This window comes from Symphalangus syndactylus, chromosome 12 (assembly GCF_028878055.3).
Source record: "Symphalangus syndactylus isolate Jambi chromosome 12, NHGRI_mSymSyn1-v2.1_pri, whole genome shotgun sequence".
In the NCBI taxonomy this organism is placed as follows: domain Eukaryota; kingdom Metazoa; phylum Chordata; class Mammalia; order Primates; family Hylobatidae; genus Symphalangus; species Symphalangus syndactylus.
The window spans coordinates 145,677,501-145,689,551 of record NC_072441.2 but is presented as its reverse complement, the minus strand read 5'-3'; the positions used below and the strand labels follow the sequence as shown (position 1 = coordinate 145,689,551).

Here is a 12,051-nt window from a genome sequence, read left to right as displayed (position 1 = left end):
TTGGTTGGCCCTGGCAGCTGGTTCCCCCATCAGTCCGCAGATTCAGTTCTCTCGAGGTACACCCCACATGAGATGCTTGACAGTTACAGCTGCTGTTAGAAGCTTATTCTAGGCCCAAGGCAAGGCAGCACCATCCAACCCTAAAACCAGTCTCCAACCCCATCCTGAATGCCCACCACCAAAGTAAGACCTTCGACATTTTCTAACACCAGTCTCTGGAATCTGGCAAGAGATACAGAGAGGAATCACCCAATCTGGATCTCCTGACTTCCTCAACAGAGACCTACACACAGGCAGGCCATGAAACTCACACAGAGACTCTCATGCTTGCAGGCACACTAGTGCACAGAGATCCCCCAGAAGCACAGACACAGAGACTCGGAGGGAATATGGTGGAGGTATGTACTATCCTTCCCCATCTAGTCAAAGGAAAAAAATCTTAGTATTAACTGAAAAATTTAAAAACCACTGCAACTTGCTCATCTTTTCCTCTCTAGCAATCTCTTGATGTCTGGATGTCTGTGACCCTCCAAAAGGCTCTGTCCATTTCTCTCTCCACCCCCAACCTCGGTCCTACTTTCTTTCCCACCACCTCCTCTTCCTCCTAGTTCAGAATACTTGCAAAATGCTTCCAGAAACCACCGTGGCAATAGCTGTGCCCTGGGGCACAGTGATGGTTCGGGACCTCAGACCAGCAATGAGCAAGGCTGCACATTTGTGCACAAGACACACACTGACACACCCACTCAACCCACATCTGACCAGGACCAGGGGCTCTCCTGACCAGCTAGCAGATGCAATCCAAATTTTGCCAAATTCTTTATTGAACAAAAAATCAACAGCAAACATTGTCAAACAGGAAGCTCAAACAGGGCAGGTGGGTAGAGCTGACCATCCTCTCCTTGCAGTCCCGCCTCTCTCTGGAACAGGCTTCAACACTAGTGAGGGCATGAAAACCCCTGTTCTGGTGGGTAAGGAGGGTCAGCCTTTCTAGGGAAGGGACACTCAGAGCCAGCTTCATCTGTAGGCCCCAAAGAGGAGTCAGGGGCTGGGTCAGGGGGCTCTGGAGCTGCAATGGGGCTAGACAAACGCTGCAGAGGGTGGGGCATGGAGCTGTTGGTCTGGAGGCACAGTAAGGCGTGGAGCTGGTGACTCATGGTCACCAGGGATTCGAGGTGCCGGAGCAGGGCTTGGTGGGGACAGGAGTCCCTATGGAAGTGCTGGCCACAGCCAAAGCCATGACCAGCTGGTGCTACTGAATAGGGATGCTGGGACTGGCGCAAGCCTGGTTCTGGGGGCCCCTGCCCTCGCCCAGGACGCTGCCAGGTTTCAGGCTCTGGCCAGAGCCTCCCCCTGCCTCTGGGGGGCCTCTGCCAAGCACAGATTCCCCTTGGAGCTATACTGCCCCTGCCCTGGCTCTGCTGCCAGGCACCTCCTGGGGGAGGGGTGCCCTTCAGGGGCACATTCGGCCTCCTGTCATCTGGCTGGTAGTATCTCTTCTCCACCTTACTGTTGAAGGAGACCATCTTTTGAACCTTCCCCAACCAGGGGCTGGACGCTGCTGTGTCTGGAAGCCCTTCCTTGGGGAGCAGCACAGCCAGCAACAGACTTGAGTGAGTGACCTCCAGACCTGGGGAAAGAAGAGGGGAGACAGGAAGAGCCCAAAGGCCTGTTGGGGAGAACTGTGTTCAGCTTAGCTGCAGCAGATCTGGAGGCTAGATCCCAGGAAGGACTTCTCCACAGTGAGAATGGGGCCCATGAGATGCTGGGAAAAGTAAGTAGGAAGGTGGGGCTGTCTTGGAAGATTTGAGCTCTGCGGGATCAAGGCTCATCTGGCTGAGGCTGGGCTATGGATGGTTTGACCTGAAGACTCTACAGACTCAAAGTCTACCTCATTGTCTCAGGACATGGAGCCCCAAAAAGCCAAGCGCTTTGCTCAGGAGTGGGCAAAGCGCCCACCGCCACCCTCGCTGCTTTCCTGAGCCACACGGTGGAGGGCGTCCATGCACAGAGGCCGAGCTCGGCCCCCGTGGCTGTGGTGAAACATCCCTCCCTCCTCTCTGAGGTGACATTTACAGTCAAGTGTGTGTAGGTCCTGCCTCTGTCCTGCTGCCTGGGTCCAATGTGGCTGTCCCTGGAGTTTCTCTTCAGGGGTGCCTACCCTGAGTGACAGTGCGGTGTGGTGGTTAGGGGCCAGGTTTCTGAAGCCATGTCGCCTGGGAGTGAAGCCCAGTTCTGCTATTGACTGGCTGTGTGACTTTGGACAAGCCACTTGCCTTCTTCCTCCCTCAGTTTCTTCGTCTATGAGATGCACAGTCTAGTCTAATAGTACCATTCTCATAGGGTGATTCTGAGACTACAAGAATTCATCTAGGTAAAGCTTTCACAGCAACGGCTGGCACGCAGTTCACGATATCCAAGCGTGAACTATTGCTGTCATTGTTCTCACATTTGCCTGGCTGGGTGAAGAGTTCCCTTCTGAGATGTGCCTGCCTCTGCTGGGTGACTCTGTCAACCGTGCCTGGTCTGGTCACCAAGTGAGCAGAGGCAGGGTCTGGTATGGGGACTGGGCACTCACCTGGGCCCCCCAGAGGGCGCAGCCTGGCGGGCAGGGGCTGGAAGGCAGGCAGGGGCAGCAGGACCATCCCCATGTGATCCATGGAGGCCAGGCCGTGGCGCTGCCTGTCATTGAGGTACGAGTAGAGCAGGCGGCAGTTCTGGGTGTCCCGGGCCCCATGTGGGCACAGTCTGATCACACAGACGTCCTGCGGTGGCAGGAGGACAGCAGCTGTAAACGCAGTCATCCTCTGCTCCTGCCAACACCCCTGGGCTCCCTGAAACCCCTGAGAACCCCATGAGAAAGTATGTCCCCATCTTCCAGAGGAGGAAACAGAGGGACCTGCCCAGGGTCACACAGTGAGTCTGCAGTCACTCTGGGAACTAGACCCAGATATCCAAGCCAGGCCTCTGCTCTAGAAGTGGAGAGGGAGGTGGGAGTAAGGTGCTAGGAAAAGAGGGGGTACCCAAGAGTGGGCAGGTACCTTGGCCTTGGCTAGGCAGATGCTGGCCAGAAGGTCCCAGACAGTGTTGGAGGGGATGCAGCCTGCCGAGCGGATCACGGTGGGCAGAGCCTGGGGGCAGGAAGGATGGCCAGTCAGCCCCCCAGCTTCCCACCCACTCGGGGTGGACGCATTCCCAGCCACCTGGAAGGCTGTAGCCTGTGGCAAAGATGGGCGGGCGGTGTTCCAGGACCCTCGGTGGCTGCCCAGAAAGCTCTAATTGCCCCATGGAGGTCTACAGCCTGTACTGGCTAATCTCCAACTTCTCCAGAGCCCCTCCCTCCCTCCTCTATCCTCTGCCCTCATCCGACACTGTAGCTGATCATTAAGCCACTCAACGATCAGTCCTAAAACCCTCCTTTGGGCCCTCCTTGCTATGGGTGACAGGGAGTCCTTCACCCTGTTTGTCTCTGTAGGAATGGGACCAACATCTCATTTGCCCCCAGGCCTTGCACAGGGCCAGGCACAGAGAGGGGTGCCCATGACTTGTTTTAGAATGCACGAGTGAAAGAAAGAGAGAGGGTGGGGGGGCTGCCTGGGCTGGTCAGTGTGTAAGGGAGTCCCTGGCGAGGGGGGGCAGGTGCACCTGGACAAGCCGACAGCTGTGTCCCGAGACCAGCTGGGCCCTGGCCCGGAAGCGCTTGACGGAGAACATGTCCAGAACACCCTCCCAGGGCGGCAGGCAGGGCAGGGCCTTTGTGGGTGCAGCAGGCACCTGGAGCCCAGATGGAGGGACCCTAGAGGGAGGGACAGAAGACAGGGCCAGACAGACCAGGCCATGAGGACTTCCCCAGCACCTCCTTTCTTTTCAGAGCAGATCCTGTGTCCCCACTGTGGGGACTGGAACACTGGCCCAAGCTTGGCCGTGTGCAGGGGGCTGCCAGGAGGCTGGGATGATTCGTTCTATTGCACAGATGGGGAAAGGGAGGCTCCCAAGGGAGGGAAGACTTGCCCAAGGTGACACAGAAAAAGCCAGTGCTGTGTCTGTTGCCCCAGGTGGTGGCCTCCCCCTCAACCCTGCTGGGTTAGCCACCTCCCTGCTCCCAACCCCACACCTGTCCTGTGGTTCCGGGGGAGGCAACTCCCTGGTTTTGGGCATCTCTGGAGCAGGCATAGGAGTTTGGCTTAGGGCTTTCTGGAAGATATTGTCCCCGCAGCTCTTGGCGGCTTTGAAGGAGCCTAGCAGCTTGCTTGAGGGCTCCCAGTCTGCAAATAGCAGAGGCAGGAGCTGAAATAGGGGCAGCAGCAGCACTGAAGCCAGCCCAGGGCTTTAGAGCCAGGGTTGAATCAGGCTTTTTTCTAGGTGACCTGGGGCACGGGCACCCCCGCTCTGCCACCCTCTCCCCAGGCCACAAATCCCTGTTGCCGCTGAACTGCACGCTCAGCCCCAGCCCGGCCGCCACCCCTGCACCCCTCCCGTGTCCCCTCCCACCCATGCAGATGCCGCAGTTGGAGTCTAAGAAGTGGTGGTCATGCTGCCCTGTGGTGTCCTCTGATGCGATGGGCAGGGCCTGTAGGCTGCAGTCCATGAACATCTGCGGTCCCTGGGAAGCAGAAGACAGAGGGGCAGGCTGAGAAGGTGGCTGGGGATGCCAGGAGCCCTCCATGGGTAGGGGCCCCCAGGATGTGGTTTATTTTTCTCAATAATAAATGTTGTTTTATTGCCAAAATACTGTGAACTCATAAAGAAAATCTGGAAAACACCAAAACTTGAAAATTAAAATCACTTCTTGTCCCACCACTCAGAGACCACTGCTGATATTCTGGGTATCCCTTTATAATCTTTTTCTTTTTTTTCTTTTTTTTTTATTGTTGTTGTTTGTTTGTTTTTTTGAGACCGTCTTGCTCTGTTGCCCAGGCTGGAGTGCAGTGGCTCGATCTCGGCTCACTGCAACCTCCGCCTCCTTGGTTCAAGCGATTCTTCTGCCTCAGCCTCCCGAGTAGCTATAGGCATGTGCCACCACGCCCAGCTAATTTTTGTATTTTTAGTAGAGACGGGGTTTTACTATGTTGGTTGGCCAGGATGGCCTCAATCTCTTGACCTCATGATCCACCTGCCTCGGCCTCCCAAAGTGCTGGGATTACAGGTGTGGGCCACTGCGCCCGGCCCTTTATAATCTTTTTCTATACTCAGGGTTTGGGGGTCCTTTTCCTAAAACAGCTGGGATCAAATATTCAACTTAGTGTTCTCTCTTTGTTCCCTAATAATAGCAGAGGCATTCGTCACATCATATAGTCCCCGCAGACACTGCTGTGATGGGGTGAGACTGGAGTGGACGTCTCACCTCTGTTGCTATACATTTGGGTCATTTCCAGGTTTTCACTATTACTAAAGAGCACTGAGGACACTTTTGTGCAGAAAGTAGTTTCCTAAACTTTAAATTATGTCCTTAGGACAAGATTTCAGAAGCAGATGACAGAATCAGGGAGAAGGAACATTTTAAAGACTCTTGACGTCTATTGCCAAATCACTTTTTTTCCTCATACTAGAAATAGCTTTAAACATAAAACAATCATTGCTTTAGCAAGGTTTAAAGAGATTTTGAAACTCTACTCTTATCAGCCACCTCCAGAACAGTCTCAAAGCACAGGCTTTGGAGTCAGCCAGCCTGGGTTCAAATCTCAGCTTCCCCACCCCACATATGTGACCTTGGTGCCAGGTTCCTCATCCCAGAAATGGGCAGGGAATAGCACCGACCTCCTAGGCCATTGTGAGATGTGAATGAGACACTGCTTGTAAAAGGTGCACATAGTAGGTGTTCAATAAACAGTGAAGATTGTTATCATGTGTTGTTTTCCCCTCCCCTCCCCTCCCACCTCCTCGCTCCCTTCCTCTCTGGGAATATCTACGTCTTTCTCCTACATTGCCTTTCAGTTTGTTCAGGGAATACAAACTGATTTAGACTGAGGAGCAGCCACACCCCTTAGGGATCCTCTTGGCACAGGTAGAGGTTCTCCCAGTCGTTGGCCTGAATATTAGTGGTAGGAGTGGGGAGCAGGGATTTCTGTCTGTTCACTGTCACTTCCCCAGTGCCTAGAACCGTGCAGGTGCCCCATAAATATACTGAATGACTGAATATAGTTAAAGGGACCTGCCCTGCACCCCTCTCCTGAACACGCAGCTGATGAGACCCAGGTGAACATCTGACCCACAGAACACTCAACTACAGCCAGAGTGGCCTTCGAAGAGTGACCGAAGGGAGCCAAGGGAAAGTTCTAATCAATTCCAGGAGTCTGAGATGATGGCTTCATGGATTCTGGGGCTGCTGAGCCACCATGTCAGGCTATGTGCAAGCCGGGGCCAAGGGGGAGGAAGGAGCAGCATGGACCTCAGGATGGAGCAGATCCTCGGCGCCAAGAGCCCTAGACTGTTGTCACTCCTGTTGGCTTTCCAGGTCTGAGGACAAGTTCCAGGAGGCCCTCTGGATGGACTGCCAGGGTGCCGGGTGGTTCCCTGCCTGGAGCATCCCTAAACCGATCCACTGAATACAGTGGGTCTTCGTTCCTTCCATCTGAAAAAGTCACTGCCTGGAACAGCGCAGCCTGCTGCTTCCCAGCAGAGATCTGGGCAGAATGCCTGAGGCTGGGGATGACTATGATGATGGGACTTAATACCACTCATGTGGGGGCCTTGGGGTGAGGCCAAAAGGAGGAGGACCGACAGTGATAAGGCACTGGCAGGCCTGTGCCAGCAGCACTGTCCCACCCCATGTTCCCCTATGCGTTAAGGATCGCTGTCCCCGTTTTATCACAAACAAGGTGGGCCTCAGAGCAGTCGGGTGACATGCCCAAGGCCACACTGCTGGTGAGGCGAGGCGTGGGACCCCCAGGCACGGGCTCTGCCTGGCATCAGGTCGGGCTCCAACTTACCACCAGATCCTCCAGGGTCAGCGTCTGGTCCATGTCCCGCTGAATCTCCACTTCGCCCTTGTGGGTCATTTTGGAGGCCGGAAGTCTGCACGGCTCCTTCTGTTGCTGCTCAATGATCTTCAGGCCCTGAAGAGGTGGAGCAGCCCAAGCTGAGCCCAGTGAGGGGGCCTCTGGCCATCAAAAGCCTAAGTGCTCACTTTCCTCCCTTGAGGCCCCTCTCTTGTGGTTCCCCTCCTCAACACTTTTACTTCCGCCATACCCCTCCTCTGGGAAGCCCTCCACCCTTAGCGCTACCTCTCCATATTCCACTGATTCACCCTTCAAGTCCTGACTCCTCCAGGAAGCCTTCCTGGATTTCACTTTCACCCACAGTCAATTCAACCTCTGACTGTACCTCATCCTTTTCTGGGAAGGGTGTGGTGTTGATGAAAGAGTGCAGGCTCTGGAGTTCCCACTGGGCCATTAATAAAGATTCATAAGATGGTATGGCCTGGGGCAAGCACTTAGCTGCTCTAAGCCTCAGTTTATCTGTTCTGTAGGAATTTAATTTAAAGCACTATGTTAAACAACATATATAGAGTGCTTAGCCTGGAACATGGCTCATAGTAAATGCTAGTTGTGAGTCTTACTGTCGACCAACGTCACTCTATCTGCAATGCTTCCTGAAAACCTGTCTCTCCTTTTCTAACAACCCCTGGAGGACAGGGGGTCTGCTCCTCCAGGTGGGATCAGCCTCGTGGGCGTGAGATCTGTGCAATCGCACAGGGCCCTGCACTTAGGAGGCCCCACGCTTGGCTTAGCGCTCTGTTGTTGTCACCTTGAAATTCTTAGCAGTTGTTGAACAAAGGGCCCCACACTTTCATTCTGCACTGGCTCCCGCAAATTACAAAGCCAGTCCTGATCCCTGGCCCCCATAGAGCCTGGACAGAAGCTCAGCCTATAGTGGATGGATCCACCTGATGGACTCTGGTTATTCATTCTAATCAGTTCAATGTCTTCCAGAGCAGGGGCTGGAGTGCCTCGCCCCATCCCAGTGGCCTCAGCCCCTAAATCAGTCCCTTCTTCTCTCACTGGGCCACCAACAAACATGAGGTGAGCCTTCTCCAAAGCCTGCTCAGTGCCATAGCTCCCCTATCCCAGAGCAGTTCCCAGGCAGGGAGAGACCCACGGACACAGGGTATATGGGGACACACACAGCTGTGAATCCCGGGGGCTATGGGGACCCTCCCACAACCTGGGGTACCAGGAAGACCTCCAGTCTTTCCCAGGGCATCTGAAGCTGGGATCGGAGAAGAGGTACCTCAGGACTCCAGACTCTAGGTCTCACCACAGTCCTCCCCCAAGCCCCCCACCCCACAGTCCAGCTGCACTGAAAACCAAGTGTCACATCTCTACCAAGCTCTTCATCCCCAGTCCCTTTCATTTCCACCCCTCTCCTGTTTCTCTTGTGGGGAGGGTCTCTCTGACTCCCTGTCTGCCTTCTGTTTCCTTGTTTCTGTCTTTCTGAATTCCTCCTCCCTCCCTCCCTGTCTCCGTCTCTCTCTCTTCCATTCTCAGGCCACCCACTCTGCCCCCACATCCCCTCACCCATCCTGACTGGGCTCAGCACTCACCCTTTTCTCCTCCTGGTCCCGCCAGCGGGCCAGCTCCTGGGGGGCCAGCTGCATTGAGCTCATCCGCACCAGGTCGTAGGGGGTGACATCTCCATGAACCACTTTGAGAAACAAGTCCTAGGGGGGCAGGGGGCAGGGGGCAGGGCTGCACCACACACTGAAAGAGCTCCCCGACCCTAGCATCCTGCGGGGGCTCTGAGATTCAGAGAGGGGACCCAGCCCAGCCCAAAGCCCTGCTCACCAGGTTCCTGGGGTCCCGCAGGTTGAACAGCAGGCTGCGATACTTAGTCTTGTACCGGCCATTGGTGCCTTGCGTCAGGTCCCAGAGGGCTGCCTCAATGCCAGCAGCAATGCCCTCCACCACCTCCTCACTCAGCACTGGGTCTGGGAGCTCCCGAAGGCTGTGGAGGCCAGGGCAGGGCAGGGGCACTGAGCCCAGAAGGCTCTCCAGGCACTTAGTCCCAGAGGAAGGCAGAAGGGTGGGTGGCAGGGTCTGGGCCAACTTGTTCCTGTCGTGGGTGTTTCCCTGCAGGAACCTACTTATTCTCACCCCAACTCTGCGAGGAGGAAATAGGATCATTCTCCTTTTACAGATGGGGTTACTGGGGCTCAGGGAAAATAAGGGGCTTACTCACAACTGTGTAATTAGTGGCAAAAGCAAGATTTGAAACTCGATTGTCTGACTCACCAGCCTGCGCCCCGTCTCTGGCCCACGGGATGTGTGGAGGGGAGGAAGCCGGGGTCAGGTCAGAGTATGGCAGGAGTCAGGGGAAGGGAAGGAGCCCTGGCCCTTGGTGTCATCTGTCACTGCCTTGCTGTGTGGCCTTTGCAAAGTCCAACCCTCTCTGAGCCTTGGTCTCCCCATCAGCAAATGAGAGCTCTGGGCTCAGATCTCTGAGCCGCCCCCAGCACAGACTCTCACTATGTGAAAGCATTTGCTGCGGGTGACATTGACGTGGATGGACCTGAGCTGAAGCTGAGAGCTGCAGCAGCTAAGTGGGGAAACACAGCCTTAAAGCCAGAGAGACCCAGCTTCAAATTTCAGCTCTCCACTGGCTCTTGGTGTGGGCAAGGGACCTGGCACAGCTACCAAATGGGGTTAGCCAGACACCCAGAAGCCCTTAGAACGTGGCAGGGCCCCGGAGGCGGAGGCGTGTGAGGGCGGCCCTTGGGATGTCAGGGGAGTGGGTAGCAAGGCCTCACCGAGTCCATAGCACCTCCTGCATGGAACGGACAACAGTGCCCCGCACCCCAATATACAGGGATGGCCTCTCCTGTTGGAGCTGAGCTGTGGGGAGAGAGGGTCACAGGCTCCCAGGGGTGCCCAGGGGAAAGGGGAGGGGGCTGACTCAAGGCTGGTGGGTTCAGGCAGACAGGAAAGGGGTCCCACCCTCAAAGACCTAGACCCCTCCCTCTATCCATCTGCCCAGGCAGCTAGTGGCCCCCGCCCCTTCCCCCACCCCTTTGGGGAGGAGCTATAGGCTGATGGGAGAGAAGAGTCATCACAGGGGCTGGAGCCAGGAGCTGGGCTGAGTCCTCCCCAGACCCCAGCAGTCTCTGGAAGCAGAAGAGGCTCCCTCCAGGGCCCTTCACCTGAGTCCTCTGCCCGCTCCAGCAGAGACTCCTCTTCAGCCTCCACTGGGCCACTCTGCAGGGGAGGTGAGGAATTGAGGCTGTACTGGTGGGCCTGGCCTTCCAGCCCAGGGGACACTGCTTCCTCTAGTCACCTCCCCACTCCCACGTCCTCCCTGACCCATGCTCTAGTGAAGGAGGCACATGGCTGGGGCAGAAGCACTCACCTGGGGACATGCAGGGTCCGAGTTGGGGTCGGCAGGGGCCAGGGAACCGCTTATTGGAGGGTAGAAGGGGTCAGAGAGGCCACCAGGGTCCCCTGCTGTGCCTCCTGAAGGAGACGGCTGGAAAACCTTGGGGCAGGGAGCAGACAAGCTATTGGCCGGAAGTGGAGGCCAGGACCCGTTCCCTCCCCAGATGCACTGGAGGCCCAGCCCCTCCCTCCTCCAGTTCACCCTGAATTCAGAGCTGCAGAAAGAAGTATACATGGAGCCCAGGCCAGCCATGCAGGCTGGGGCCTGACCCTGCCTCTGGCTATTCTGAATGACCGCGAACAAGTGGCACCCTCTCTCTGAGCCTCAGTGACATCTCTGTGAATCAGGTGTGAAGGTGCCTCTCTCAGCAGGATTAAATGACGTCATTTGTTCTGTACCTGGCACCCAGCAGGGCCCTGCGCCATGGGCCTTTTCTTCCTTCTGAGCCTCTGGGCAGGTGAGGGTGAGCTGACCTCCATCAAGTCCTCTAGAACCTCCAGCTTTGGTGGCAGCTGCCCCCCTGCCTGGACGTGGCTGATGGCCCCCAGGAGCTGGATCACTGGCCCGGAACCCAGCTGCGGGGGAGATCGCACTTCAGAAGCAAGCAGGGCCAGCCTCTGTCCCCGCCTTCAGAGTGCTCGCCTCACCTGTAATTGTTGAACATCTCTCTCCCACTGGACTGTAAGCTCCGTGAGGATAGAGAACATGCCTGTCTTGGTCCCCCCTGTATTCCCAATGCTTGGAAAAGGCCTGGCACAGTGTTCAGTGAATGTTTGCTACCTGGCTAGCCTCTGTCCCAGGAGAGGAGCCTGCCTCCATCCCCATCCTTTCTCAACTTCCCCCTTAACCCCCAGTCACATTCATAGTTAACTGGACTCTGTGCCAGGACCCTCTCACTCTTCTTCTGACCACAGATGCATCTCATCAGGAGGGACATACCTCGTTCGGACTCCACCTCCTCCTGCTCAAAGCTCTGTCATGCCCCTTTCAGGGGTCACTGACTTGTTGTCTGCCTCTCCCTTGAAGCAGCCAAATGCAGGCATCTACAAGGCTTACACTCTGTAAGGCTGCTGATCACTCCTCTATTGCCCATAAAAGAAATCCCTTCATGACTGTTTCAAGGTGCAAAGTAGATTTTGTTCTTCTAATGAACTACGGAATCTATCCTGCTCAGCTTTTTTGCTATGGCTGCCAGGAAGCTCAGTGTTAACTTTGAGCCTGGCAGGTGTACCTTTCCAAGATTGGTAGAGAGTAAGGTGTTGTTGTAACAAGATCCCCCTTCTCCTTCCTCTTTTCTTGCTTGCTTTAGGCTTTTAGCCCATTTTAAGTGTGTTTCAATTCTTTTCATTTATTGCAAACCACGGGGAATTGTTTTAAAAGTAGGTGAGTCTGAAAACTAATCCTTGAATGAATGATCATGAAATGGTCAGGTTCCAAGGTCTGCAGGAAACTAAAAGTCTAAGATCCAACATTACAGAGGGAGGGGAGCACCAGGATCCACTGGGGGAGGGCAGGCTGGATGGGGTAGGATGTTCACATCTGCTGTGGAGGAGCCCTCCCACTCCACCCCACCTGAGGCAAGGGAGGAAGAAAAGCAATAATAAAACGTAAACACCTACGTAACACACAAGCTTCACTCCATGGGGTATTTTCACTTCCTCCTTGGAGAGAAAGAAGATGCAG

General features: G+C 55.4%; 1 protein-coding gene across 4 annotated transcripts in view; it reads right to left on the bottom strand.

The window, feature by feature from the left end:
* Positions 1 to 802: 802 nt before the first annotated feature.
* SPOCD1 (SPOC domain containing 1) overlaps positions 803 to 12,051 on the bottom strand; it is a 30,879-nt gene continuing 19,630 nt past the window's right edge. For 3 of the 4 annotated variants that reach the window (XM_055255312.2, XM_055255313.2, XM_063625190.1), the window contains 14 exons: positions 11,988 to 12,029; positions 10,767 to 10,943; positions 10,342 to 10,467; positions 10,136 to 10,190; positions 9,746 to 9,830; positions 8,784 to 8,943; positions 8,543 to 8,659; positions 6,930 to 7,055; positions 4,492 to 4,603; positions 4,115 to 4,265; positions 3,646 to 3,796; positions 3,042 to 3,131; positions 2,579 to 2,765; positions 803 to 1,630 (listed from right to left, as the gene is read on the bottom strand). In XM_055255312.2, the coding sequence (XP_055111287.1) occupies positions 939 to 1,630; positions 2,579 to 2,765; positions 3,042 to 3,131; positions 3,646 to 3,796; positions 4,115 to 4,265; positions 4,492 to 4,603; positions 6,930 to 7,055; positions 8,543 to 8,659; positions 8,784 to 8,943; positions 9,746 to 9,830; positions 10,136 to 10,190; positions 10,342 to 10,467; positions 10,767 to 10,943; positions 11,988 to 12,029 (2,271 nt within the window). In that variant the 3' untranslated portion in view covers positions 803 to 938. Of the gene's footprint in view, positions 1,670 to 2,578; positions 2,766 to 3,041; positions 3,132 to 3,645; positions 3,797 to 4,114; positions 4,266 to 4,491; positions 4,604 to 6,929; positions 7,056 to 8,542; positions 8,660 to 8,783; positions 8,944 to 9,745; positions 9,831 to 10,135; positions 10,191 to 10,341; positions 10,468 to 10,766; positions 10,944 to 11,987; positions 12,030 to 12,051 lie in introns of all 4 variants that reach the window. The other variant, XM_055255311.2, reaches the window with a different exon arrangement.